This window comes from Ostrea edulis, chromosome 7 (assembly GCF_947568905.1).
Source record: "Ostrea edulis chromosome 7, xbOstEdul1.1, whole genome shotgun sequence".
Taxonomy (NCBI): domain Eukaryota; kingdom Metazoa; phylum Mollusca; class Bivalvia; order Ostreida; family Ostreidae; genus Ostrea; species Ostrea edulis.
In genome coordinates this window covers 23,648,488-23,676,390 of record NC_079170.1, presented here as the reverse complement: position 1 = coordinate 23,676,390, position 27,903 = coordinate 23,648,488, and the positions used below count along the sequence as shown (strand labels likewise).

Below are 27,903 nucleotides of genomic sequence, written 5' to 3'. Positions count from 1 at the left end.
TAGAGAGATCGCAGTTTCCTTGTTCCTTGTTTTATTCCGTGTTAAAAATAATGTGGCAATGGAGTCGATTAAATTAGCAGTCATTTATCTAATGTTCTTCTCAGTCAGGGAAACTTTTCAAAACACGTAAGTAATTACTTGTAACGAATATCTTCATATTGATATTCGTGGTGTAATTATTATGGAATATTTGTTAGGTTGCCTCTTTTAAACGCGCCCGTGATACTGCAGAATATCTTCTTCATCTTGAAACATGCTAACATTTCATTATCAGTCTTATTGCTAGAGTTGTGATAATGTATTAGCCTACCGTTAATCGGTATGAAGTAAATACTTGTATATGGCTTTAACTTTTAAGCTCTAAAATTTGATCTAGATTTTGATGTTAAAATTCTACAGGGAACACACTATGGTCCAGATAAAAACTTTAAATTACATTCTATAATTTAATTATATAAGTCTGACAACAAAATAATGATGCTCACAAGCTTAATTGTCGTTTGTGAAATGTTCATATAATATCAGGAATGATTTCCATTAAGATATGAAAAACATTTTATCAATGTTGAGTGTTGCTGAGGTGAACGTGTTGCTATACAGCTACGCATAAATGAATAGATTGGATTTCATAACAATAACCTCTTTAATCAAGAACATTAAAAACAGGTTTTCGCAGCATATGTTTTTCATAATCCGCTTGTCAATTGTTTGATCTGGTTTAGAATAGGTCCTCAATACTCCTTGCTAATCGAAAAAAGCGACTAAATTGGACGGTCATTCGGACGAGACTACAAAAACCGAGGTATCATGTCACAGCGGGTTTGGCACACATTAGATCCCACCCTGCTCAAAAGCCATAAGCGCCGATTATAGGGCTAAATTTTGCGTCCCTTCAACTGCAATGTTGACGTCTCCATATGAATGGAAAATTCTCGAGGAAGACGTTAAACAATTCAACCTGACCAACCAATTGACATGTATGCTAAATCTCTCCATCTCTCCTCCATCCACAAAATGTGTACGATCACGTGCTACCCTGTTATGTTCTAATCTATAAATAAGGGTCGAGTCAGCCAAAAGGTACATTTGTGCATGTTCAAGCTGACTGTTTCCCATAACATCCAGTTTTACACAGCTTTTATATTTTCTACGTGAATTACAGGGTCAAGGGAAATAAAGAAATTCAAAGATTTCGTAAGAAGTGTTTCACTTTCAAAATCAAAATACTTAATTGAGAAATTCAACAAATTTCAATAGGAGTGTAAGGTTGCAGATTATACAAATTCGGAATCCGTAATGACATGCGAATGTGACGTCGCTAGTATCGCGCATGTAAAACAAAAATGCTGGCAATATTTATTACCAAACGTGGAACAAGTTGTTATCACCTGGGTTGAGGCCTCTGCTGGTGGACTGTTAGTCCCAGAGGGTCTCTACAGCCCAGTAGCTAAGTACTTCGTTACTAGCTTGAAAATACGGATGTATATTTAATTGTTGTGATAAAATTTAGAAATTCGTTTCAAAGAACAAGGGACGTTATTGGCTTAAATTGGCCGCGCCTCAAAAACCGATCATATTTTGCAGGTAGAAAGGTGATAATTTTCTCGTTTCATTCATATATAACATGTACCATTTACTTGTGGCTGATATTGAGAAAATAACGTTACAATATTGCATTGTTAACTCTGACGCTATCTTCCGACGGTCGCTTTTTTCGGAACGACGTCATCGACCTTATAGGATTTACAGTCCCCTGATTCTTCTAGAATATTTTTCTAAAAGTTACAATTTTAACTTTTTATATAAAAATACTCATTGAGATCAAAGACTATTGAAAACTGGCATGCCATGGAAAATACATTATTCATTTACATGTAACTTTATCGTGGTCATAGACATTTTGCGGAAGAATTTTGTGTTAATTAGAGTGAGGAAAATAATGCGTGTATTTGTCAAAAAATGTTGAGTAGAACGCAATCATATTTTCGAAGGTGCTGTTCAATGTCCTCCTATTCAAATGAAATATGGAAAATAAAATGGCTCTTGAATTTTCTTTTTCTTGGTTGTTTTTTCTTTTGGGGGGGGGGTCATAAATACAAACACTTCGATTAAAAACGTCGATTGCGTCGGATAAAATTATTTGTTATGACATGTACACCAAGGACTATATAACAGGTCTGCTTACATGTGTATGCAATATACATGTTACAGTACATACGAATAAAATAGGTCTGCCTGCTGTGGGTATAAATTACAAAATATATTGAATAAAGTGTGGTAAATATACATGTACTAAACGATACAAATTTATGTTGCATGAATGGGATATCATTTTCTTGGGTACAGCAAAACACGTCAAGTAATATGCATGTAAGTTCAGATGGTATATTTCATATAGCAAATGTATTTAAAAACCTCACAAAAATGCGTCCGTGTTTATATCTTTACATTCCCCTAAATGCTCAACAAAGAGTAGTTCCAACTCTCTCTCTCTCTCTCTCTCTCTCTCTCTCTCTCTCTCTCTCTCTCTCTCTCTCTCTCTCTCTCTCTCTCTCTCTCTCTCCATATAGTATTCATCTTTGATAAATGAAAATTACATCAGTCAGTGCCGTGACTGACGCATGTCATTGTATGCACCGACATTCATTCTAAATCTAGAACGGACTCTGGGAAGTTGTTTGAGTACATGTATAGACAATGTGGTATATATAACTGCTTTTCCCTGGCACTTATTTTCATATGCGAATAAGGATATATTGAGTGATCCTCCCCCCCCCCCCACCCCCCCCACCCCCCTTATTATTGATAGTAGTATTGAATGAGAAAAAAAATAGGCTTAAAATTATGAATTGAACCCATGTAGTGAAGGATACCTCCCCTCCCCCACAAACACACCCCGACGATTTAAGAATTCGAAGATCAGGCAGAAAAGTTTTTTTCATTTGCTAATTAACTACCAACTTATCATTCGACATCCCCCCCCCCCCCCCCGATAAATGATGCTACGCGTCTATTTCCAAAAGACAGTATATGTAACTACAGCAGACCTTTTATAAAAATGAATTTAATAAATATCATGCATGTAGTTTTTCAATGTGCGGGCCAGGCCTATCCAGAACATTTTGGAGAGAGAGAGAGAGAGAGAGAGAGAGAGAGAGAGAGAGAGAGAGAGAGAGAGAGAGATACGGTTATACTCCAGTTTTCCTAATTATGGAAGGGGCTTACGTCAATATTAATATAAACTTTTAGTAACAATCATCACAACACATATATTATACATGTCTACATGTGTAAATGTGCATCTATTATATATATATATATATATATATATATATATATATATATATATATATATATTCGACCCCAGGCTGGGGCGAAAATTTTCAGTACCTAGTTGTAGTTATTTAGTGCTTTATATATATATATACATGATCCCGTGGGGATCCGGGTTTGAATAGGTCCTCAGTACCCCTTGCTTGTCGTAAGAGGCGACTAAATGGGACGGTCTTCGGATGAGACCGCAAAAACTGAGGTCCCGTGTCACAACAGGAGTGGCACGATAAAGATCCCTCCCTGCTCAATGACCATAAGCGTCGAGCATAGGCCTAAATTGTGCAGCCCTTCACCGGCAGTGATGAGGTATCCATGAGTGAAATATTCTCAAGAGGGGCGTTAAACAATATTCAATCAATCAATCATATGCGAGTAGTATAACCCCTCCCGATAGGGAGGTCAACTGAGTGCACTTTTTATGCAAATGAGGTCAAGCAAGGGCGTTTTTGATTGGTCAAGCGGTGTCGGGGTCAACGGAGTGCACTAGGACGGGGTCAACCCCAGCAGGGGTTGTAGGACCCGGTGAATAGACTGGCCTATGGTCGCGGGTCTATGATGCGGTACTTTCGTTTTGAGTTCCTGGAATGAGTTCCTGCTATTTTTCTGAAAATAAAATCCAGTGAAATCCTGTGAAATCCTGTGTATTAAATCTAAAAGAATAACACAAGGTTTTAAGTTGACATGTTTATTAAAGAACAATAGTACAATCCCCAGAGCTGGCACGGTCCCTAGTTTTACCCAACGCTGTCTACAGGTAATATATATAAAGCGGCGCGCGGTGCATTGGGTGTCACTTTCGACATCATGTCAGACAAGTTACCTACTGGACTTCCACGGAGTTATATTGAACAGCGATTGAGATTTTTGAATGATCAGCTGAACAGACAACGGCAGCGTGAATTACAACTCCGCAGAGAGAATCAACGGCGACTACAGTATTTACAGCGGGGAGGGGGAAAAAAGAAACTCATTTCGGATTATTACAAAATTCAACTGGAACGAGGACGTCAATCACGGAAATTTAAAGTCAAGGAAAATGTCTACAATGTTGCCTTCAAACCTATTCCAGAGAAAGAAAATACAGCCTTCATTCGTCGGCTCTTCCGGGATATGTTAAAAAATGTGAAACAGGAAATGCAGTGCAATCCCAATGATTATCTACGTTTAAATATTCGGCACCCGTCTCTGGATTCAGCTATTTGGTACGAATTTACGCAGTCCAATCAGCTCAACGAGGACAAAATTCTGAACAAAATAGAATCCGTCCAGCAATCTAAAAAGGAATTCCTAATCATCGACGGGGCAGTGCAGATGGATTTTTTCCATGTCAAATATCCACAAGGCAGCGGGTGCACTAAGAAAAAACATCTACACGTGGATAAGGAGAAATTCAAAAACTCCAAGAGAGCGATCGTTCGCATTCAAAATCCTGAGGATTCTCTCTGCTTGTCCCGGGCTATTGTGGTAGCACGTCTACACAGCCAGAAATCAAACGACCCGGCATGGGAAACGAAATGGTTACGCATGAGAAAAGGGGATTTCAAAACTCTCGACCAGAAACGAGAAGCGATAGCCTTGATGGAACAAGCTGGGTGTGTTATGAACCAGCCGTGTGGGCCACGTGAATGGGAGCAATTACAACACGCGCTCGCCCCGCAGTATCGATTGAAAATATTTCAATTCAAAACGAATACAACTCGTTTACGACTGGAACCTATTTACAAAGGACCGGGAAACGGGACTTGTTTGAATATCCTGCTGGATAACGAGCATTACGATGCCATTGTGTCTATGCCTGGAGTGACAGAAAACAAATACTATTGCGATTATTGCGATGTTGGCTACAGTCACATTGAAGAACATCGGACCGTCTGTCCTCATCGATGCTCATTTTGTTTAGCCGATACCCCCTGTATCCCGGACGGGACTCAGACGAATTGCCCTCATTGTAAGGGATTTTTCAGAAATGCAGCTTGTTACCAGACCCACTTGAAAACTTACAGCAGTAATACAACGACCACGGTCTGCAGTTTAATGGGGCGCTGTAACCAGTGTCAGAAATGGATGTCCAAGCATTTATTAAAACGCCACGCGTGCGGGGGAAAAACCGAATGCCGCATCTGTCACAAAGTCGTCACCATGCCTCATCACTGCTTTGTACAGACGAAACCCAAACCTAAGAAAGAAAAAGAAGAAGAAGAGGAGTTGAAAATATACATTTATTACGATTTCGAATGCAGTCAGGAAAACGGTATTCACATCCCTAATTTATGCGTGGCAGAACGTGTGTGTCAACATTGCGACAGTGTGGATATCGACAAGCCCTGTTCTCATTGTGAAGGATTCGGATCACAACGCCGCTTCCTATTTCAAGGACCCGACACGTTAAAACAGTTTATGGAATGGCTCTTACAGAGCGAGACCGATGAGCAAGGTTATGTGGAACTCAAACACGATGAAGCCACCACCATTGCCCACAATTTCAAAGGATACGATGGGCAGTTTATTTTGAATTACCTGGTGCACACGGCGTGTATCAAACCCACCGTCATCCTGAACGGCAGTAAAATCTTATCCATGCAAGTCTTGGGGTTGAGATTCATCGATTCTTACAACTTTTTACCCTTTGCTCTTGCCAAGATGCCCTCTGCTTTCGGATTAACGGAATTGAAAAAAGGATATTTCCCGCACTTTTTCAACACGACAGAGAACCAGCAGTATGTGGGTCCTTACCCGGCCGCTCATTTCTACAATCCTGACGATATGTCCACCGCCAATCGTGAAACCTTCTATACTTGGTACCATCAACAAGAGGGTAAAGTCTTTGATTTCCAGAAAGAATTCTTAGCTTACTGCATCTCGGACGTGGATATTTTACGCCGGTGTTGTGCCCATTTCAAGTCCACCCTGTTTGATCTGGTGGAAGTAGACCCCTTTCAAGAATCCATCACGTTTGCCAGCACGGCTAATTTAGCCTACCGACGAGGATTCATGGTTGAAAATACCATCGCCATCATTCCCAATATGGGCTACCGGCCAGCACGACGATATTCAGCTAAAGCTTGTCGATGGCTCGCCTGGCTAGAACATCAACATCACTGCATACGACATGCTAGAAATGGGGGCGAAGTCACGCTTGGACCCTATGCAGTAGATGGGTATGATGAGGAATCTCGTATCGTGTACGAATTCTATGGCTGTTACTGGCACGGCTGTCCCACCTGTTTCCCGAATCTGTTGACTGACATGCATCCTCATCGTGTTCAGCATACGTATCAAGACCTCTACCTGGACACCTTAAAACGAGCCAGTGTTTTAGAAGACCAAGGCTATACAGTCGTGAGCATATGGGAACACGAGTTTGATCGTCAGACCCAGACCAATCCCGACTTACAGGAATTTTTACAAGGAGTCGATATACAAGATCCTTTGAATCCCCGTGACGCTTTGTACGGAGGCCGGACCAATGCTACACGACTGTATTGTGAGGAGGGTGACATGCGATACGTGGATGTCTGTTCCCTGTACCCGTACGTGTTGAAATACAAGCCATTTCCCGTCCAACATCCCCAAGTCATCACCAGCCATTTCACCGATGTCAGAGACTATTTCGGGCTCATTCGTTGTCGTGTCCTCCCACCCCGAGAGCTGTATCACCCCGTATTACCTTACAAGACCGGGGGTAAATTACTCTTTCCCTTATACCGCACCTGTGCGGAACAGCGCAACTTAGGACCCGACGAGCGGTGCCAGCACACCGATTCTGAACGCAGTCTCACTGGCACCTGGGTGACCACCGAACTTCACAAAGCATTAGATCTAGGCTATCGTCTCGACCGCATTTACGAAGTTTGGCATTTTGAGAAAACCAGTGACCACTTATTTCGAGCGTATATCAACACCTTTTTGAAAATTAAGCAAGAAGCTTCCGGATTCCCCGAGGATTGTCAAACAGCCCAACAGCAGCAACATTACATTGAGGAAATTCAGCAACGAGAAGGCATTGCCATGAACCCGGCAGACATCCAGAAAAATCCTGTCCGAAGAACCATTGCCAAACTCTTTTTAAATTGCTTGTGGGGAAAATTTGCTCAACGATTACAATTACCCAAATCCCTGTATCTCACGGAAGAAGAAGAATTACAACAGAAATTACAAGATGCCACTTTAGAAGTCAAAGGCATCGAACTCTTAGAAAATCGTGAACGCCCCGAATGTGATATGATGCTGATCAATTATCAGGAGAAAGAAGAATTTTTAGAAGACTGCCCCTTTGGAAACGTGGTGCTGGCGTGTTTTACAACAGCTCATGCTCGTTTACATTTGTACGAGACGTTACAGCCTTTGGGAGAGCGAGTCTTATACTTTGACACGGATAGTATCATCTATCAGCACGACGAGACCCAGTTCAATCCGACCATTATCAACAGTTTAGGCGGCTGGACCGATGAATTGGGTGGAGATCGTATCATCAAGTACATGTCGGGCGGGCCCAAAAATTATGCATACGAGACCCAGGGGGGAAAATCTGTCTGCAAAGTCAAAGGATTGACACTCAATTATCGTGCCTCTAGAGTCGTGTCTCTCGATACGTTGGAAAAAATGTTAAAAGGAGAAGAAGAAGAAGTCCATGTCCGCTATCCGCACTTTATTCAACGAACCCGCCAACATGATGTGCGAACCATTCCTCTGGTGAAGAAATACCGCATGGTGTATGATAAACGTCAACGTATTCATGACTATGACACGCTGCCTTACGGGTATTAAAAAGGACATGCTAGAGAAAACCATCAGTCGGCAAAAATGACGGACTACGAATCACTACATAACCCGGGTACACCACGTTATGCTCTACTGTCAGATCGAGTAGCGTCGTTTGAAAATGCTCCCGAACACTTGCAGAAGCTATTACCTACCATTGCAGAAGCGGGGTACTTTTACAAAGGGTACGGGGATAGCACGTGCTGTTTTTATTGCAACTTTGGACTTCACCATTGGGGAGCTGTCGACAATCCTTGGATACAACATGCTTATTGGTATCCTCACTGTCCTTACCTGAAGTGTAATAAGGGCAAACAATGGGTACGCCAAATGTTCGACGCCGTTAGCCGAATGCGAGACACAGGGAAGGATTGGGGAGACTTGTCTGTAGACAGTGTGGAGAATCCGGCTACGACGACGGAGAAATGTCATCTGTGTTTAGAAAGAGACTTGAGAATAGCTTTTTTACCTTGTGGTCATTTATGTACTTGTGCTATATGTGCTACGGGACTGAAACAATGTCCTATTTGTAGACATAGTGTTGAGCAAGCTGTACGTATTTTTATTTGTTAATAAATATGTATGATCCCATGAACTTGTGTCATTTATCAAGATGTATACCTACGAGACACTTGAGCCTTTTCAGTTGAAACATGAATTTACCATGGTGGTGGCTGGACCCTCTAAATCGGGTAAAACAGAATTTGTGAAGCAACTGGTACAAAATACGCAGTGGATTGCACCGCCTCCCGAAAAGATAGTATGGTGTTATCGCGAATGGCAGTCCGCGTACGAATCCTTACAGGACAAGGTCACTTTTATCCGCAATATACCTCAAGACGATGAGCAGATAGTGGCGGATCTCAGTACGCGTCATTTACTCATTTTTGATGATATGATGGGAGGTAAAGCCATCGAATCGATTGTCGACTGGTTTACGCGCAAAGCGCATCATCGAAATACCAGTGTCATTTATATCACACAAAATCTGTTTGATCGAGCAGTACAACATCGTACCATCAGTCTGAATGCTCACTATCTTGTGCTGTTTAAAAATCCTCGAGATAAATCTCAGATTGGGGTGTTAAGTCGGCAATTACAAATGCCGCATTTACTTCCAGCCTATGAGGACGCCACCCGTGTACCTCACGGGTATTTACTAGTGGACTTGAGTCCTCAGACGTCGGACGATTTAAGATTAAGAAGTCAACTATTTACCAACTTGGCTGTGCACATGCCCCCGAGAGTATAAATAATGTCACATCATGGGCAGGTGTATCATTCGAAAGACAGTCTTCACCATGGGTAGACCTTCCGCGAAGAGTAAATTAGTCAAAACGTTACGCCGTTTACAACGGGAACGGGATCCCGTTCAACGGAGCCATCTCATTGAATTAGGACGTAGAGCCTTACTCAACTGGTTTGCGATGGGCGCTCGAAATTTATTGCGAGGCGTCTTACCAGGCAATAAAATCACTCAGCGGTTCATTCAATCCCATCGCCAAGACTTGAGTGTCATTGCCGATAAGAAGTCCAATGAAGAAGAGCGTAAAAAAGCCATTTTGAAACGAGGAGGCGCCGGATTCTTAGGAGGGACCATTATCCGTCATTTATTCAAATGGGAAACAGGCCGTAAGCCCCGTGGGGGACAACCCAAGAAAACCAAGAAACCACGGACTAAGAAAGCTAAAAAATCACCTCAGAGAATTCCTAAACTCATTATTCGCTTACCTAAGAAGACACCTAAGAAGTCCCCTAAGAAGTCCCCTAAGAAGACACCTCTCAGGATGAAGAATCCGTTTCCCAATTGGGCTCCAAAGAAAACCCCTCTCATTGTGAAGATGCCGTTTCCCAAGGCCACTCCCCCCAAGGCCACTAAAACGTTAGCCAATCTGAAAGCCGGATTAGCTCAAAAGAAAATGGAACGACCCATGCATGGGCCTATAGGAAGTTCCAGAACCAGTGATACTGCTCTACCGAGTTTTGCTCATACCTTTGGAAGCATGAAATTTCAACCCTTAACCACCTCAACACCGGTTCAGGAGCAAAAGAAATATAAATGTAAATTTTGCCCTCTGGTCTTCAATGCGAGAGAGAACCGCAATCGTCACGAAGAGACCGTCCATCACAAGCGTTTTGATCCTAAACATCCGAGTGCCATTGTCCTGGACTAGGTATAAAAAGGAGGGGGAAGGTGCCCCACCCTTCATTACCATGGCTCATACGAAGAAGTGTGAATGTCGATTACGACCTCATTTACCGGTCTTGCAGACGTTAGCGGCTCCTCACTATTCCAACAAATTAAAGACAGAGGTGTTGAAACATTGTTCCAATGACTGCATTTTAAAGATTTGTGAGATTGTGTACAATCTATTAAAAGGGGTGATTCCTCTCAATCCTACTCAGAAGCGACAACTGGGTCGAAAGAAACACATCTTAAGACGCTTAGTCCACCCTCAACCCGTGAAAAAACGACGAGGTATACTCATCCACCAAAAAGGATTGGGTTCGTTTGTGTGTGGCAAGATTTGTAAGAAATCATGAGTCGAAAAATGGTGTTGGTACCGGAAGCGATGCTCAACGAATTAAAAGGCAAATTACCTAAACCTCCCGAATTTACCTCGACTATTGGTTTACGCAGTGATTTGGACGAGATTGAACATCGAGATGATTTAACCGAGAAAGAAAAAGTGGGGTTGTACGGTCATCAACTTCATCGCTATCGTCAATATTTACAACAAGCTCGACATCCCACCACAGCGACTCTGCCCTCCCCAACCAGTGCAGCCAGTGCCGCCTCACCACCCTCAGCCGCCTCAGCATCCGATGACTTGGAGGAACAGCTTATCAAAAGCGTCAATAAACCGGGTCGAAAGAAAGCAGGTTTATTACTCGATCATCTCAAGAAATCCAAAGTGGTGACTTGGAATAAAGAAGGAGAAATCAGCTATAGAGGACGCAGGGTTCCCGATTCCAATATTGTGGATTTAATGACCGAAGCCCAACGACAAAGACCCTTAAGACATCGTGATCCCCCCACGGGATTAGAGGAATTTGCTCAAGCGTTAAAAGAGACTCATGCTCCCAAAGGATATGTGAACAATCGGGATGTTATAAAAGCCATGGACAAACCAGGGAAAATCAGTACGCCTAGACCTCTAGAGGAAAAGGAGAGCGGATTTCAAGAAATCTCTGGTTTTGACCAATCTTTCTATGAAACTCCCAGACGAATGATGACCCCTAAAAATATCTGGGAGGCCAGTAAAAAGACATCACGTGAAATTGGAAAATGGTTAAATCTACCATGAAAGCAGAACAGATCTTACAGCGACTGTATTACGATCCCAAGACAGGGTATGGGGGAGTCCAGGCGTTGTATCGTCAAGTGCGTCAATTAGGACACAAGATTACCCTGTCTCAAATTCGAGAATGGGTGAAAGCTCAAGATACCTATACCTTGCATAAACCGATACGGAGGAAATTCAAGCGACGACAAACACGAGTGACGGATATGGATGAACAATGGCAATTAGATTTAGCCGATGTCCCCAGCTTGAAACAAGACAATAATGGGTATACGTTTTTATTATGTGCCATTGACGTGCTGTCTAAATATGCCTGGGTCGTGCCTTTAAAACAGAAAACGGGGAAAGAAATGATACGAGGCTTACGACGGATTTTTCGAGAGGGACGTCGCCCCGTGCGCATTCAGTCCGATCAAGGAAAAGAATTTACCAATAAAGAATTTCGTCAAGCCTTCAAATCCATTCATTTCTTTACGACCCGTAATGCCGAAACCAAAGCCAGTATTGTGGAACGTTTTCAACGCACGCTGAAAGCACGCATGTGGCGGTATTTTACACGTCATAAAACACGACGGTATGTCGATGTCTTGGCCGATCTGGTGTATGGTTACAATCATACCTATCATCGCAGTATCCGGCGAGCTCCTGCTCAAGTCAATGCCAAGAATGTCTTGACCGTATGGAAAACCTTGTATGGAAAACAGAGTGCCGATACCACGAGTCGCTTGCAAGTGGGGGATCGTGTACGCATTAGTAAAGCTAAACGTACGTTTGAAAAAGGATATTTACCGAATTGGACCAAAGAACTGTTTACCATCTCTAGAAAAGTGCCAGGACGAAACGTCTTTCGCATTCAAGATGATCACGGGGAAGAATTAGAAGGAACGTTTTACGAGAAGGAATTACAACAAGTGATTAAAGACGATGATGTCTATGAAGTGGAGGAAATCTTAGGGTATAAAAAGCGGCGTGTGGGAAAAAAAGTCATTTCAGAAGTCAAAGTGCGTTGGAAAGGATATCCTCCCAGTTTTGATTCATGGATTCCGCAAGCGGATCTCATTCGGCCATGACCAACCAGTGGACTTTCTTGGGTGAAAAAGTCCCCCGAGCAGAAATTGTGTATTTTGCACAATTATTCCTGTGTTTAACCATCATTATCACCTCGGTCGTCATGTTAGCCTTAGGCGATCCCAATCGCGATTTTTGGATGGTGACCTTAAGTTCTCTCGTAGGCTACGTCATGCCTAGTCCACAAATGACGTTAGCGAGCCCGAGTATAAAACAGGAACGATCTTCTTCAGATTCATCAGTTCACCATGGCTAACACACAGTACGCCTGGAAACAAAAGGGGAAGAAAACGGCATGGTTTGCGGATAAGCAGATGTGTTTGATGCATTGTAAACAACACAAAACGTCCACGCATCCTGTGTACTTGTACAAACGTATACTGATACCTCACGGATGGTCAGCCTTTATCATGAAGACCAAGTATCAAGAGTTTCGCTGGAAAGTCAAAGCCTTCTGGGGATTGATGGGACGACAAGACGAATCCGATTGGACCTTAAATGAGAGTCCTTGGTTTGACCATTCCGAGGACTGTCTCCGACATTTCAAAGACATGATCAATGAAGGTTATGATGTAGCCGATTGCTGGGGAACCCGACACTATCTGGTGATGCGACGACGCTTAGTCCCGAGACGAACACTAGAGTTGGAAGACTCGGATGCGTTGATGTGGGGTGGTGGTGGCCGCGATCAAGAAGAATGACATGTAAAATTGTGTATTAACATTATGTTGTATGTTGTTTCAAATAAAAAATTGTGAAAAAACAAAACGGTGTTGTGTATAAATAGAGAAGGAAACAGAGACAGGGGTTCATTTAAGACATCATGGCTGGAGGAGGAGAAGGGTTTTACATGACTCTGTTGAGTGATGGGTCGATGAAATCGTTTCCGACGAATACGACTGCTCAATTTAAAACGTTATTGCCACACACCATGGACTTAACGGATGGAGCATGGGAAGTCGGATTGACCGAAATGATGTACTCGGCCAACTTACAAAACGTATCGGATAGCGAGGCTTATGTGGACGTTCTCATTCCAGATCCGTATACGCAACATGTCCAAGATCCCAACACTTATAAATGGGAAAGATTTAAGACAGAGAATATGGGTAAAGTCACGATGGCCAGGTGTGAGGTGGTGGTCCCCTGGGCTCTGACGCCATGGTCCCATCTCTTTGCGGGAGGGGATAGTTTATTTCCCTTCGATATCATTCGCATTCACTTCCGACCCGGAGCTTATACACAACCTTTGGCGTTAATCAATGAAATCAACGCAGCCTTAAGGAGAACCCTGTGGAAAGTATGGAGCGAGTTAGGGAATCCTAACGACGAGGGGAACAACCAGATCTTAGTGTATCACCCTGAGTACGATCGTGTCGAGTATCAGTTTAATGGGAAAGCACTGAGAACCACCCCCATGTGCATTCGTTTCCCTACGCCCTTAGCGTACAAGCTAGGTCTGGATAGTGACAAAATGATCCTGGGCGATGAAACCATGACGAAATGGATCAACGTGAATTACTTGGGGAACACGACCATGGATGTCTACGACAATCTGAAAGCCATGTATGTGTATTGTGACATTGTGGATCCTCAAGTGGTGGGCACCAACAAATTGAAATTATTGAGAGTCGTCCCCTGTACGGGTCAATACGACGATCGACAACAAGTCCGTTGGGAACCGATTCGAGCCGAATATTTGAAACTGAGTAAGAAATATTTCGATACCATTGAGGTACACATCATGAATTCTTTAGGGCGTCCTATGGGGTTTTTAAATGGGCGCTCCTTAGTCAAACTTCATTTCCGCAAAGTGTATTGAAAGATGAAGTACCATCGAGGAGTCAGACGCCAGAAAGGACACGGAATCTGGTTTCTCATTCCATGGATTGCCAATGCCATTGTGGGTCAAGCGGGCCAAGGAAAGAAGAGAAAGAGACGGCGTAAAAAGTATAAAAAGCGGGTGTAACCCCTAACGAAGTTCATTTACATCAAGATGCACTACCATAAAGGTTTAATACGGCAGCAGGGTCACGGGCTTGGAGCCCTGCTGGGAATAGCCAGCAAAGTGGCGGGTCCCCTGATCAGTGGATTATTAGGTGGAGCCCCCGCACAACAGCAACAACAACAACAGCGTCCTGTCTATCAAGAGAGATATTATGATTACGACCGCCCTTATCGCTCTTATCAGAGGAGACGACGTAGAATCCATCCAACAGAAGAATATGATCCAGAATCTGAAAAGCAGAAGGGAAAAGGATTTTTCACCGATTTCCTCAAATCGGGGGCTAAAAGTGCCTTAAAGGCTGCTGCTAAAACAGGGATGGATGTGTTAGATAATAAACGATCCCTCAAAGACGCTCTCAAGACACACGGTGCCCAAGCCCTGAAAGAGACAGCAGGGTATGCTCGTAGGGGAAGGTCTCGAAAAACCCCATCCAAACGAGGAAGAAAAGCGCGCACAGGAATACTCAGGAAGCCTGGAACCACGACCCTCAAAAGAAAACAGGTGGGAAAACAGGTGGAAATACAGGAAGGAAAAGGATCTGTTAAAAGAAAACAACGTATCTTAGCTCGGGGAGGGCCTCATAAGAGACCTAGGAAGCAACCTAGGAAGCGATCTAGGAAGGGAGGTAGGAAGCTAGTGAAAAGGGGTAAGCCAAAACGCTCTCTGGATATTTTCGACTGAGAACCCTATAAAAAGGGAGTGAGAAGGAGACCAGAACACATTTGATCCCAGTTCACGCTGAGTAACACATCGTTCCAATATGATGCACCGAGAATCTTGCGCTTGTGGCACCAGTAGTTTAGAACTGTTTAAAGTGCCCCCGACCAACGTCACTTTAGAAGATTCGAAATGGATGGAATATTACCCCATTTCCAGTACCCTCAACTCGGATACGGCTCCGATTGAATTTGAAATCAAAGGACAAGGAGATGAATATCTGGATTTATCCCAAACTTATCTCCAGATGGTCTGTAAATTCACGAAAGCCAATGGAACGAATCTCACAGGAGGCCATTCGACCTCCACCCCCGTGAATAACATTCTCCATTCCTTGTTCAGTGAAATCGATGTCAGTCTCAATGGAAAAGTCATTACCCCGGGGACGGATACTTATCCCTACAAAGCGTATCTGGAGAAATTGCTGTCTTATGCACCCAAGACTCTGGAAACCCAGATGAGAGCCTGTAGCTTGTGGGAAAAAGATACGGCAGGACATATGGATGAGGTCAAATTAGAAGCTCTGGCTCAAACTCCTGTGGAATTTGCAGTAGTGAATAACAAAGTCAACATCGCCGCCGTCATCCCGACTCCCGAGTATCCGGATGATTCCAAGAATGTAGGGTTGAGAAAACGTCACGAGAAGATTAGAGACAGTAAGGAGATCGTGTTGATGGATCGATTACATCTGGATTTGTTTGAGCAAGAGAAATGTCTCCCTAATGGCTTGGATGTCCGTCTCCGATTCAATCGCGCTCGACCCCAGTTCTACATGATGACCGATGCCGGGAGTAGTGGGAAAGTGGTCATTCAAAGTATGATCTTGTGGGTGAGGAAAGTCAAACCTGTGCCGAGTATCATTAATCTCATCAATCAGCAACTGAGTACTCAAACGGCGAAATATCCATTGAGACGAGTGGAAGTGAAAACCTTCACCATTCCTAGTGGCACCCAATCTAAAATCACCGATCATCTGTTTCAAGGACAGATGCCTAAACTGATCGTGTTGGGCTTTGTGGATAATGCGGCTTTTAATGGGGATAATACCAGAAACCCCTTTCATTTCCAAAATGAGAGAGTCAAGAAATTAGAAATCAGTATCAATGGAGAAATGATGGAAACCCGACCTTTGGAACCTAATTTCACCGACGATCAGTACCTGAGATCGTATTTGAGTCTGTACAAAGGTTTGGGAAAATTAGGCCAGGACTGGGCTCCGGACATTACCCTGGAAGAGTATAAAAACGGTTACACCCTCTGGTGTGTGGATTTCACGAAAGATCAAGAAGCCCAGACGGATAAATTTCATCTCATACAGACGGGGAACTTGAGAGTGGAAGTGCAATTTGCCGCCAACGTAGCCAGGACCTTAAACTGTGTGGTGTATGCCGTGTTCGACAATCTGCTAGAAATCAACAAACAACGAGAAGTCAGCATCGATTACTAAGAGAGAGAGATGGATACTCAGCAATTGAAAGATGTTTTACAACGAGATTTAGGACCGGCGTTTGCCGGTGTGTATCCTCGAGATGTCATACCTGAGCTGTTACCTCATCACAAAGCCATCGTGGTGAATACAGACCCTCACGATCGCCCTGGAGCGCATTGGGTCTGTTTGTATTTGAGTAGCCCTACCGTCGAATATTTTGATTCTTACGGATTACCTCCCAGCCATAAAGACATCCAAGACTTTATTCAACGCCACGGAGAGACTTGGATTCATAACACCCATTGTTATCAAGATTTGAATACGGATGTCTGTGGACAATACTGTGTGTATTTTTTTACATTAACGCCATCGCCATAAAAGCACCGTACAAGAATGGTTACTTCCCTGGAAAGGCACGGCCTTACAACGCGATCGTTTTGTGGCTGATTGGTTTAAAGAGACCTTCCGAAAACCGAGAACCCGTCAAGGACAAACTTATCAATGTCAAAGACTGAATGTATTGTAAACTATGTTATTGTTATTGTTCATAGTTGGAGTTTAATAAAACGTTGGAAAATTTTTTTTTTCTTGTCATTGTAATCAACCATGTCTTTTCAAAAAGAATGGGTAGCCCTGAAAAGGGCTGTTTTCTTTCTCTCTCTGTTCTTGGTCTTTTCTCTTCTTCTTCTTCTTCTCTCTTCTCCTTCTTCTCCTTCTCTTCTTCTCTTCTCCTTCTCTTCTTTTCTTCTCGGTCCCCCTCACTGTCTGTTCTTCTTCTTCTTTCTTCTCTTCTTTTTCTGCTCCTCCGGGGGTTGCTCGTGGTCAAACACAAAAACAGGCAACCACCCGTGTTTAAAAAACAATCTCCCCGGAGGCCGCTGCACCACTTCCATCTCTGCGTCCCAGTTTTCCTCAGGCGGGGGCAGATCCTGGCTCATGGGTGGTGGGGGAAGAGCCTCCCGTGAGGCCGGCGGGGCAATCTCTTGGTCCCAATCCTCCTCGCATTTGTAAAAATAATCATTCACTGTAGGGTCTGGTCCTACTCTACGGATCATGGTTCTGGTTCCTTTAAAAAATCGGAATGCCCGATTTTTGACGTTGCGCTCGTTTTAAAAAGGCGAGAGCGCGGACGTCCTCGAGAACATATCCTACCTCAGATGGCTGACGTCATGTTGATGACTCATCAAAAAACACTACGCTGGACTCAGAGAAAGTTTAAGCCCCACCTGTTTCAACATTGTCCTTACAGTCAAGAACCCCGGTCAACGTGTACCTGTGAGACCTGTCAACCAGCATGTCGGTGACGGATCTACGAGGAGATGTATTATCTCTACCTTGGGTGAATGCTATTGTACAACAATGTAACTGTTTAACGGTGAAACCTCATGGATTAAGTCAACGTATTGCCGACCGATTTCCTTGGGCTAATCTGTATGCGACCCGACAGCCTTTAGGACGGAGAAATTTAGCTATAGCAGCGGATCGAGGAATACCGGGTACTGTGTGTATTATGCCTCATTCTACTCATCCTGATGTGATCTGTTTGTTAGCGCAATGGGATTACGGGAGAGGCACTCAACGCTTACCCCTGTATGCCGATACCCCTGAACAACGTGAACTTTGGTTTCAACAATGTTTACAGGAATTAGGCACTTTGTCTTACCAGACTTTAGCGTTTCCTTATCGTATTGGATGTGAATTAGCCGGAGGCAATTGGACTCATTATAGACAATGGATTTGTGACTTTGCTTATCAGTATCATAAACATGTTTACATTGTCAAGAAAATGTAACTTTATTATAGCTTTATTCTAGCTATTACTTGTGTTAATAAAACTTTTTTAAAACAAACTTGTGTGTTTCTTGATTTTTGCCATAAAAAGTGTCTTTTCAAAAAAGTTGGTGGCCCTGAAAAGGGCCGTTTGGTCCTAAGGACCGACTTTCATTCCCTGGTTCCGGTAAACCGGCATAACGGGCACCGTCCCCGGGTGTGTCGCCGCTCCTGTAACTCTTCCACGCACGAGCAGCAAACTGGGCGCTGCCCACATCCCCTGCACGTGATACCGGAGTGTACCCTGTCTTGCCAGCAGACAGGGCACTTAAACCAGATAGGAACCGCCCTATCTGCCCAGCCAGGGACAGTCATAGGGTGGTTCCTCGGGGGATGAGTTGCCACCGGTGCGTGGGTTGGTCTCGGTGGTGGAGTCCTCCCTGCAAACCGGATGGTAGGTGGTGGGGGTCTTGCAGGGGCTGCTGGTCTCGGTGGTGATGACGTGTCTGCCACCAACAGCGACGGACTCTGGGCTGGACTGGGAGGTGGTGCGGGGGACGGTGACCTCGGTGAATACTCCACCGGTGACGCTGGTGAGTCGCTCATCGGCACCGGGCTGTATTCCACTGGTGCCGATGGGATCGCTGGTGGTGGTGTTGTAGGCGTCGCCGGGGAGTAAGGTGGTGGTGGTGAGGGTGGCTGTGGGGCCCGTCGGCGCGGTCTCGTGGCCGTGGAGATCCGAGCGGTGCGGCGGCGGCGTCCACTCCCTTCATACTCTGCCCGCACCCGGCAGATGATCTCACGGACCCCACTCTGGTCGAAAGGGGAGAAGGTGCTCAGGTCGTTCTCAGAACGCACGACCCAATTCTCCCCTACCCGTTCCTCAGCCACCACTACCAGCCGGTACCGAAACCCAGGCAAGGTCTGGAAATTGTAGAGCGGGTCTCTTCTTGCAGCCATTCTTCTTTCTTCTTTAAAATCCTTCAAAAATCTTCTACAACTGTGCTGGATCACCAGTGAAGCGAACTGGCGAGTGCGCCGGTATATATCAGGAAAGCGCGGACCTCCTCGAAAACATCCCTCGCTTCGGAGACGAAGCCAAGATGGTGGCCGTCAAAATGGCGGATTTGTGCTTTCGAGTAGAGAGTTTTTTCTCATTGTCTTTTTCTAGACATTCGATATCTGTGCAAGGTACATTTAATCTGATAGATTCTGAGACGGCGAATGCGTTAAACTTATTTTTATTTTGCTACGTCGCATAGTTTTCAAAGAAACAGCTGTTAAAGAGGTCGAGTCGAGGCTCGATGTTTCTTCACCACCTCTTTAAAAATTTATTTCTCGACCATGTACATCCCTAAAAACATCTCATAAGGTCTATTCGATAGAAAACACCTTATTTGATTCGATTTTCACTCTACCTTTAGGATTTTCTGGATTCCTCAACAAATAAACCCTTCTCTGAGAGACTCAACCAAACACAGCTTTCGTGTAAACAATTTTATTCATGTCACATATTTCAAATACATAACTCCCACACACAACACCAATGCACATGTCTTTTTAAAATAGGGTTCAACATTTTTTCCATTTCTCGAATCCTGCGTTGAAATCGATATCGATCAGCGGCTACAGTCATCCAGATACTTGTCCGGTCTTCTTCGGGTAACCGATACACTTCATTATTGTCCAGATTAAAAGTCACACGTTTAACTTGACGTACATCTCTCGAAAACATCGTAGTCTGATTTTCTCGATTTCTGCTCTGTCTGTGGGTCGAATTCGTTTCAATTCCTGGCCCATTAAATGAATCAGTACTAAGGCTTGCGGGGTGATCCGGTTCTCGATCAAATACTGACAGAGACATGGATAGTCCTTTAAGCTGATGGGAAATAATTCTTCTCGCAGATAGTGTAACACAAATTCAATCTGCCCAGAATGAATGTCTGTGAGATAATCCAATACATAAGTTATCGCTTTCTCTGTGATGTGGTCACTGCTGGCCATCCTCCGGGAATAAATGAAATGAATTAAGTTCTTCACACTTTATGTATACTTCTCGAAGCCAGTCCTTGGTGATACTTTCAATCTCGGCGGTTTTTTCAGGCATGCGTTTCTTGAATTCCTCCCCCAGGACATAAATTAACATCAATCCCGCATCGTTATAGAGATTGATGTATATCCGGTTCCGTAGATCTGTATATTCGTCCAGAGTCATTGGAAACACCCCCGCTATCAGAAAATTTTTAACGAATTGAAACACCGTATCGTCTTGCATTTTCTCGACCCATTCTAATGCATGGTTATGCGCTTTTTCTGCTATGTTGTCACTGCTGGCCATCCTCCACGAATAAAGGAAAAGAAAACGGTTAGGTTTTTTTATACACCTTTTCCAACCAGTGATCGGTAATCGCTACAATCGCCCCAGTCTTCTCAGGTTCCCGTCGTCTAAATTCTTGCTCCATGGTATAAATCATGATCAATCCAGGCTCTCTGTTCAGGTTGTCGGCTATATGCTTGCAAACGCCGGAATATTCATATAAGGTCATAGGAAATTCCCAAAAGATCAACAACTTCATGGCGAATTTATATCTCAACGGCTGTTTTTCTTTCCAGTCCTTGATACACTGTAATGCAGCGCTACGAGCGTTGTTCACCGATTCTTTGTAGTCCTTGAAATACTGTAATACAGCGGTAAGAACGTTGTTGGTCAATTCAGCCATGATGATCAAAATGAAAAAATTCCAAAACGTTCTTGTTTTATAACAGGGCAGCCATTCCTTTCATACGAATCAGTTCCACGAATCCTTTTTGTAGACAATCGCGTAAGATCCGATCAATGTCACTCATCTGGTCTGGAAGATTCTGTTTCAATTCCTCAGCATACAAATAAATCATGAGTAAACGTCCCGTATTGGTATTCTCCGCTAATGAATCAGCAATCCGTTGAAAACTATGTACATTTCTGACCTCCAGTGACATCTGTTGTACAAATTGACGAGCATTTTGAATGTGAGGATTATGTAAGGCCACGTTCATACATTGTAGTACATAACTATATCCATTTATTCTCGTAGTAGCACTGCCGCCCATAGTAAATAACGAACGTTCAGAAAACACCTGTATTTATAGGTAAAGGTTATGCATCACGTGATCAAACACCTGCACCACGTGATCAAACACCTGTACGTCAGCTGGTTTTTCTACAGTCATTCTTGTCTGACCTTCAGTCATGGATACACGGAGAATTTTAAGAGCGAGACGCCGCCGCCAGGGAATACAACCAGTGGAGAATTTAACCATAGTGGAAGATTATGTAGACGAGATGGAGATCTGGGACAATTTAGTACAGAGATGTCGCCATCGATTACGCTGGGGGCGATCTAAAAATTGGTGTTTTGACTATGTATTGCGGTCACATGAAACAGTGGAGGATATTTGCCTACGATTAAGTGACATGTACCTGAAAAATTCCCCCCTCATACAGTACATGATTTACCAGTTTTACACGTTATTGAACGGCACTCAAAAAGTATCGGGATTTATTCGACTGGAGAAACCACGCCACCGGAGAAGTGTATGGGTATTGTTTTGGGATGCACACTGGATGTGGGAAACCGTCGAAGAGATACGTTTCCCCGGGAGAAGAGCTCGACAATTAGTACAACACATTATATCCGAAGATCATGACTTACACGTGTATATAGAAGAACCTGCGTATGAAGCCGGCCATTTTTAAAAATAAAAACTTCATGCACAGCCCTTTTTAGGGCTACTTTAAACACCAATATAAGTTCCATTCCACTAAAGTCAATGTGTACCAATGTGCACTAGCACGCGCTGGTCGCGAGAAACCGGCTTTTCAGTTCAATTATTGCACTAGCACGCGCTGGTCGCGCGATGTTCTAGCTGAAACCGGTTTTTCCAGAAAAAGATGATGCAACCACGTGCTCCCCACGTGCCCCCCACGAGACAGAATAGTCTAGACATTTTGCTGGCTATAAAAGCGGAGCCCCAGTGTCAGTCCTCATTCGATCTTCAATCACCTTCCAGAAGACATGGCTCAGAAACAACTAGAATTTGTGGACAAAGCTCAGAAGAAAATAGATCAGCTGGTACAGAAACAGATGGGACCACAGAAAGACTACATTGAACTGAAGAAAGCTAAGAGTGACGATCAGAAGACTGAACTGGGGAAGACCTCGAACTTCTTGCTCACGTCTCCAGACTACGTTGCTCAAAGAAGAAGAGAAGATAAGAAGATGGCCCAGACCTCGAACCAGACCACGAGCTTCAATCTCACGCCTTCAGACTACGTTGCTCGAGAAGAGAAGATGGCCCAGACCTCGGATTACCTCCCTAGCCAGAATCCGACAGACCCCGGATTAGGCTTCTATTTTCCCGATTCACAGGACGCTACGGGACTGGAACTGGGCCTCTACAACGCTCAGAATGACCCTCCGACCATGAACAAAGAAGACTTTGCGAGCATTACCACGACACTAGACGGGATCGTTAACCGCATTAATGTGCTGAGTAATGAGATTGGAAATCATACCACAGTCCTACTGAAGAAGCTGGAAGAGCTGACTTCTAAAAAACCTAGGACGGAATACACTCCAGATTACACTGCTAACCCGTGCTACACGTGTGGAGAAACAGGATATTGGTCGCCGAATTGCCCACAGAAAACAGATTATCCGCAGACTAGTAAGAAATCGTGGTCAGCAGATTCTCAACAGACCAGCAAGAAAACCAAACAAAAGGATCCTTGCTTCAAATGCGGAAAAATAGGACACTGGATTAGTGAGTGTCCAGAAGAACAACTGGAAATAGATGCGATGATTGGGTCCGTACCTGGCTCAAAATCCCCTGTGAAGAGAGAATACACACCGTTAGAGATGTGGAATCCCCCCGCACCTACTGAAGAACGGCCAAAAAAGAAGAAGAAACTCAGCAGAAAGTAATGGACTGTGCTTGAACTGTTATGCTTATTGAACTGTTTTTTATGCTTATTGAACTGTTTTTATGCTTATTGAACTGTTTTGCATTGTTCTATGCTTGTACCATTGTTCTTTAATAAACATGTCAACTTAAAACCTTGTGTTATTCTTTTAGATTTAATACACAGGATTTCACAGGATTTCACTGGATTTTATTTTCAGAAAAATAGCAGGAACTCATTCCAGGAACTCAAAGCGAAAGTACCGCATCATAGACCCGCGGCCATAGGCCAGTCTATTCACCAGGTCCTACAACCCCTGCTGGGGTTGACCCCGTCCTAGTGCACTCCGTTGACCCCGACACCGCTTGACCAATCAAAAACGCCCTTGCTTGACCTCATTTGCATAAAAAGTGCACTCAGTTGACCTCCCTATCGGGAGGGGTTATACTACTTATGCGATATAAAAAAAAATCTGCCACAACAATGATCGAAGTTTCAAATTGATCACAGGTTTTCGACGTTTTAAAGAAACCACATCTCGTTGGAAGATATAAATAATGATTTGCTGTTATTTTATTTTTAATCTAAACCGTTTTAAGAACATTTGGAATCAATATCTAATTACTAATGTAGTAATATTTAATTTCAACATGCATCATGTATATATACATGCATGTACGTTAAAATTGATGTTTATTAACACAAGAAAAAAAACCTGCACAAACACGTCAATATTATTAGCAATAAGTTTAACGCATTATATTTGATATATTTGTATTAAAGATAGATTAAAATTTAGCGAAAAAAAGTGATAGACATCCCAACTATCTAGCTCTTGAGATATAACGTATCAATATCCATTTTTGCCGAAAATGAACGAAATTTGGTCCAATTTTTGTAAAAAGAAATTAAATTCGAGTTATTAAAGGTCTATGCGTGTCTTTGATATTTTTTTTAAATTCAATTTATTCTTAAATAATCTTCCTTTGAAAAGATAGGACGTCCAAACATATTCCCGTGACTTTTAAAAACGAAAGTAGAATAATTTCCATTCATCATGCGGTGGATTTTTGATCCGCCTCCGTGACTCGAAAGGCAGACATCATCTGCATTTATTAGGTGCAGATTTTTATGGCAAACGAGGGAAAGCGTTAATTGTTTGACTGGACATACAGTGTACATGTATTTATTAAATCGCAAAGTAAGTAAAAGTTTATGAGGTTAAATGATGGAACAGTTTGCTTCAGTTCTATAACATGCAAAATATTGACTTTGCATAACGAAAACGGCCGATTTCCGCATTCATTCTTTTTCAAAATTCATATTGTTTGCAGCCAACAACCGACACCATATTGATAATGAAAGAAGAATACCAATGGATAATTAAACATGCAAAATATAAATATGGTTGTTGCATGCAAAAGTATTTGTTTTTGCTAAAGTTTATTCATAATTTATTTCAAATGAACAGATCCCACTAAACAGCTCATCTTTAGCGTATATTCATGACGTCATAATAAAATATTACGTCATTTTCATGCAAGTGGGATTAAAAGAACATCCTAGTTGTGTAAATAAAAAAAATAATTAAGCATAGTATGAAAGTTGAAAAAATGGAAAAAAAATATCGGCGATATATAGCCAATAACGTCCCTTGTCCTTAAAGATTATCTCCCTCATGCATAGCTCTTATCCTTAGACGAATTTGACTCCACTTTTTAGCCCTCTGTTTTTTCCTAAAACTAGCTTTGGCAAGTTTATCGTTATTTCGGATTTCAAACATTTCGTTTGAGCATCACTGAAGATACATTATTTGTCGAAATGCGCATCTGGTGCATCAAAATTGGTACCGTATAAGTTTTACATATCGTTTATCTGTGTGTTATTTATTATAGATTATGCATTATATTTATCCATCTTTACCATTAACTAATCTAATTTTGATTACGAATGACAGAACAACAGGATGTTACGATGGGTACTACAGAAATGAGACAAGCGGGTCATGCAGTGGTGAGTAACCAGCTAGTACTGAAACTAGGGTGGGGTTGTTTTGTAACTAAACACGATATAAGAATATCATCTTCATAACTATATATTTTAGTGATGTTTTTTATTTCTTTATATGTTTTTACGTCTCCTCGAGACTCCTGCAGAGTCTTAACCAGCTGCAGGTGAAATCGTTAGAAATGTTGTCCCATGCAGAGCACATTGAGGTTTCTTATTCGTGTCAATACATACATGCCATGGGACATCCATTTGTGATGACATATCCGAAAAACCATTACCTTTCACTTCTGATGTCGGGAGCTTGGTGAAGGAACAGTCACCACCTATGTTAAACGTCCGGTTGCAAAACCAGCACCTTCACAACTAAGTTACTACGACCAGTCGTGGGGATTGTCCTGAGAATATGAATATTAATTTCAGAATATGTTTTGTTATTTTGAATATGATTTAAAACTCACTGTCTAAAAGTCCATTTCATCAGCTGCAATGATACCAATATAATACATACTATGTAAACAAATAATCCAATGTTTAAAATTCTTTAACTTATTGATAAATAGTGATAAAAAAAGATTGACTCTAATTAAATGAATATTTCTTATGTTAAGAATGTGTGTAAAGTGGTCAATGTTTGCTTTGACAGAATGCCCCCCAGGATACACAGGACCAAATTGTTCCGTACCCTGTGTAGATGGATGGTACGGAAAGAATTGTCAATATAAGTGTCCTTCTATCTGCTCAAACTGTAACGTTATCGATGGAAGTTGTCCCAAAGGTTTGTCAGTTATATGAATATGATGTAAATCTCACTGTTTAAAAGTTCATTCCATCAACTGCAATGATACCAATATATTACACAATATGTAAACAAATAATCCATTGTTTAAATATCTTTAACTTATAGATCAATAGTGATGAAAAACAAGAATGACTCTCACTAAGCGAATATTTTTATGTTAAGAATGTTTAAAGTGTTCAATGTTTGCTTTGACAGAATGCCCCCCAGGATACACAGGCCCAAATTGTTCAGTCCCCTGTGTAGATGGGTTTTACGGAAAATATTGTCAAGGTAACTGTCCTTCTACCTGCTCAGACTGTAGCATTATCGATGGAAGTTGCCCCAAAGGTTTGTCAGTTATATGAATTATATCAAATGTTGCGAGACAAAACCAAAAGCATAATCGAGACAAAGACAGCATATGATAATACATATATAGTTTGTTTTAATTTCATAAACATATTAAATTAACTTTTCTGGAAATACAAATTATTTGAATGTGCTTCATTTGATATACGTAGAAAACCCTGTTAGTGCATATCGGTTTTCTTCCTCGGTGCTTTCTGACTGTCATATGTTCACAATAACCTGCATCATGCATTATGAGATAGATCCGTTCTGTTTTATGCATACAGCTTTGATTGATTGATTGATTGCTTCATTTCCCGTCATGACTTTCTCAATCCTAATAAAACATCTGCATACAGCGGTGTGGTCCAAAAAGTGACCCAGTATCTGAAATACATACTTATGACATGTCGATAATGATTCATTCTTTTCAGACATGACCAACACAACAGATGCAGGCGACGTTAATGGAAGCAATCATATAATCCAAAGACGGAACAGATCAGCATTTTACATTGTGACTACGTTCGGCAGTGCGACAGCGATGGTTTTATTACTTGTACTGATGTTCTACACTTATAAGTTGGCTACACAACCTCTGCCACAGAACTTCACTTTTACGGTACATGATCCTGATAGTGACGCTGAGCGAAATCCCGTAAATCCCGCTAGCTGTTCGATTTACGAAAATGTTTAGTGACGCTATCGAAATACTATTAGATTTTCGAATGGTATATATTTTGATAAAAAATTAGCCACGTCTTTTATCAAACCGTGTACTATAAGTTTAGTTATAATCGGACTCAAATGAAAATATATATGGTATAAGTAAAGAAGTAAAATTAATACAAGCCATAGTTGGTTTAGGATCCCCGGAATAGAATCAGTTGGAATACAAATGTTTTATAATAGGACGGCCAGGGAATGTGATTTTACTGAAGTTGCTTTAATAAAGTATAGATTGTCGAAATGTCGTCACGTGATGTAGCTCCCTGTTGAATGATCAATGTAGATAAATATGTGCATTTTGTCATAGTCTTAATCCCATGAGAAGGGTCTCTCTCAGAAGGATCATAATGACAACAGAATTTGCGAAAAATTGTTGACCTCCCAACACCAACTTATTTATTATTTGCCTGTCTCGATTTAAAAAAAATGATTAATGGCAAAGCATGTTTTTATATCGAATCAGTTGAGAATGCTTAAGTTGGGATGTTTACTCTTCCTAGGCACCTGATCTCACCACTGGTATATCCAAGGGTCCGTGTTTGCGCAACTCTCTGTTTCGTATTGCTTATAGGAGTTATGCGATTGATCACTGTTTGTTATCTTCGCCTTTCATAAACACTATATGCAGGTGCTGATTGAATATAGCTTCATGAATATGGGAAGTTCATGATAAGAATGTTGAAGTCGTCACGTTTAATATAAAGC

General features: G+C 42.3%; 1 protein-coding gene across 2 annotated transcripts; it reads left to right on the top strand.

Annotated features, from left to right (window-relative positions):
* On the top strand, window positions 1–27,498 carry LOC130047939 (cell death abnormality protein 1-like). Of its 2 annotated transcripts, XM_056143742.1 has the most exons (5): window positions 1–126; window positions 25,291–25,346; window positions 25,987–26,118; window positions 26,338–26,412; window positions 26,904–27,498. In XM_056143742.1, exons 1-5 carry the CDS (start codon window positions 59–61, stop codon window positions 27,164–27,166), a joined length of 594 nt encoding a protein of 197 aa, XP_055999717.1. In that variant the 5' UTR covers window positions 1–58; the 3' UTR covers window positions 27,167–27,498. The 2 variants fall into 2 exon arrangements, with proteins under 2 accessions (XP_055999717.1, XP_055999718.1); XM_056143743.1 differs by lacking the exon at window positions 26,338–26,412.
* The last annotated feature ends 405 nt before the right edge of the window (window positions 27,499–27,903 follow it).